At 47.0% G+C, this 3,121-nt stretch overlaps 1 protein-coding gene across 1 annotated transcript in view; it reads left to right on the top strand.

The window, feature by feature from the left end:
• Tmem178b (transmembrane protein 178B) overlaps nt 1–33 on the top strand; it is a 377,728-nt gene extending 377,695 nt beyond the window's left edge. Inside the window, exon 4 of the mRNA XM_051151669.1 lies at nt 1–33. This exon is cut by the window's left edge and continues 229 nt beyond it. Within this exon, the coding sequence (XP_051007626.1) occupies nt 1–22 (22 nt within the window). The 3' untranslated portion in view covers nt 23–33.
• Nucleotides 34–3,121: the final 3,088 nt, after the last annotated feature.

Genomic DNA, 3,121 nt, shown 5'->3' with positions numbered 1-3,121 from the left:
AGAGAATGGGACAGTGTGCTAAAAACAAACAAACAAACAAACCCATACTTATATATATATAAATATATATATAATATACATATATAAAATGAAACTCAATCAAGATGATGCCAGTGCCAAGGTAGAGTTGAGTTGGCTCAGGCACCTGCATCTCACCAGACTTTGTGTTGCCTCGTGTCCAAGATGGGAAAAGTGTCCCCATCCTGTGGCTCTCTCATCAGTTCTTGACTTTGGCTTCATGATTTCTTCAAGACGGAGTGAAAGCCACCACTCATGGTACCATCTTGATCCCTGTCGCTCATGAGGATGTGGTGGTGAGCTGGAAGGGACAGAGGCAGTGGTCTGAAGAGACACACATACAGAGAAGGGAGCACCGCGCTCTGGGCCAACGGGAGAGGACACCACCACCCAGCCATCATATCACGGGGAAACTCAGTCCCTTGAGTCCATAGAATGTAACCACGTCTTTGAGGCCATCTTCAGAATCACTTCTCTGCCCTTCCTGTTCTAAGCTCCTTCCCAGCCCACCAGTGACACACCAGGAGTGAAAGAGAAAACAGACTGTGAAGGAGGTTTTCTCTTTGTGGCCAAACCTTTGGACAATGCTTTAGAGGTGGGAAGGGGAGAGAACATGCTGAGAGGCAAGATCAGCATCAACGAAAGGACCTTTCAGTGGATGCTCAGAAAACCCAGTCTTACCTTCCAGCTGCCTTATACCCAGTTAAACAAAAGGCCACCCTATCCTCCCCTGCCTGCGCTCTCTGGGCAGATTGGAGCCTTTGAGCAATGCTGTGATGTGTGTGTGTGTGTGTGTGTGTGTGTGCGTGTGCGTGTGCGTGCGCGTGCGTGTGCGTGTGTGTGTGTGTGTGTGTGTGTGTGTGTGTGTACATATGCATAGGTGTTGGGTGGTTACCTTTTTATTTTCTACTCTTTGAATGGAAATATCATATTATTCTGTTGTCTCTCTCTCTCTCTCACTGTTGTTGTTTTTGACCCATTATGGAGGCCCCAAGATCTGGAATTATCTTGGGCCAGCCCTTCAGGGGTGCCAGTGCTGCATATGCAGATCCCTGGAGAGAGACAAAATCGAGTGTGAGTGTGTATGTCTGCGTGTGCCCATGCACACATGGTGAACATCTCATGCGTGTGGGGTTTTATTGTTTGTGTTGCAATTTTCTATTATTTTTGGTACAGCTGAAATTTCCCAGAGGGCAAAAACCACGAACAAAACCACTGGGCCAGGAAACCCTGTGGTGCTTCACAGTATGGTTCTGGAACTCCGCAAGATTTAGTCCACTCATTTTGGAAGTTCAAGACGCAGCTGGGCACAAATGTCATAAGAGAAGAGGGAAAACATACAGTTCAGGAGAGAGAAGGAATATTGCCTCTGGTTGCTGATGCACAAGTATGTATACCAAACAAGACCTTCGCTCCCCATTGTGGGGGGCTGTCCTTTGTCACTGGACGTCTACTCCTTTTCTAGGGGTGAGCCCTGTACAGATGAAAGGAGATGGGTCACATGCAGAGAGAGCACCTCCATGTCCCATGGGCTCAAGTTTGTATGATATCGTGTAAATTAATGGCGAACTCTTGACTCTTTCTGTTCTTGTCCTTTTCCTCTTGATCTTCGAGGCCATGAATCCCAACATAGCTATCTGTCTTAGTGGCTAGCACCCAACCTGCAGTGGACAAGGCCATCCAGGTTCACTTGAGCAAATTGGCACTGGGTGCTGGCAAGTGAAGAAGTCAGCCAGAGCTGTGAAAGCCACAGGGCAGAAACAGCTTGTGCTTACCTTGGGGGACCCTGCTGGTACCAAGTGTCCCTGGGAAGGCCAGGAGAGAATCCTGAGCTGGCACAACCATGGTCAGCCATGCAGAAAAGGGAGCTCAGCTGCTGCAGAACACATCTGCTTTGGGAGCTCTGCCAACCACTCAGCAGCCTTTCTCCTCCGCATGCTCTGTTACAGCGCCCTGTTTCCAACCTCTTTTCCTATCAGACTCCTCACCTACTAACACCTCCCTCCCCTCCTTCCATCTACCAGGCTGTAGGTCCTGTTGGTCTCCCCCACCTCTGTGTGTATGTGTGTGTGTGTGAGTGTGCGTGTGTGCCTGTGTGTGTGCACTCATGTGTGCACATATGTGTATGTGGTGACGTTTGTGTGTGTATCATTGTGTCCTTATATACAAGTGTGGGCACATTTCTCAAGACTCCCTCACTAGGGCCATGGTCAGATTCTGCAGTTCTTACATGTGAGTGCACTGAGTGTAGGAGTGGCTGGTGAGCAGGAGCAAGTTGGCTGTCAGGACATGCTGCTGGCTTCCAATCGAGATTCTAAGACTTGTTTTAAAGATAAAGGGTGTGTATTCTGTGATTAGGGAAATAATTTTCAGGAAAACTCATTTTTTAATTGAAAATATTATTTCCTTTGAAAAGCTAGATTTTTTTTCTCTTAAAGTGAAGGATATACTTGAGATTGGGGGAAAATGAAAGTATCTCAGGTTGAGAGACCTTTTGACTTCCTTCTGGGCATCTTGAACTGGGCAGGATAAACAGGTGCCCATGAACATCCACTTGGGGCACTTGTCTATGACAGAATGCTAAGCTCCAGCTGTTTTCCAGTGGCAAAAAGACAGAGGAAGCTAAGTTAAATAGGGACAATTTTCTATCAGCTATTTAAACTTTCCTTGAGTAAACTTGTTTGAACATACAGGTTCACAGACCTCTCAGTCATGCCTTCTTTTTTAAAAAGTCATTATATTTGTCATAAGCACCTCGTCTGCTCTATCCAATGGCCCAACAGTATGATAGACTTTTAATAAAACTTCCTTTGAAACATGAGCATTCCTGAAACATTAGAAAGACTCCCAGACAGGAGATAGACACTCTGGGACCAGTTCAGTCAGCTCACCATCAGCAGACAGAACCTGAGAGTAACTTTCCCACTAGTAACATTGGGCAGGGACAGACACACATGCTGGGATCTGGTCCCTACTTAGCATCAAAGATAAGTCCAGCCCCGCCCCCCCAATCAGGAGAGCCATCTCTGCAATCTCTGTCCAGGTGACCTGATTCCTCATCCACCGTAGGGGATTGACCACTGGTTAAAACAAGCCCTTCAAA

This window comes from Acomys russatus, chromosome 10, assembly GCF_903995435.1.
Source record: "Acomys russatus chromosome 10, mAcoRus1.1, whole genome shotgun sequence".
NCBI classification, from domain to species: domain Eukaryota; kingdom Metazoa; phylum Chordata; class Mammalia; order Rodentia; family Muridae; genus Acomys; species Acomys russatus.
This window is presented reverse-complemented; position numbering and strand designations above follow the sequence as displayed.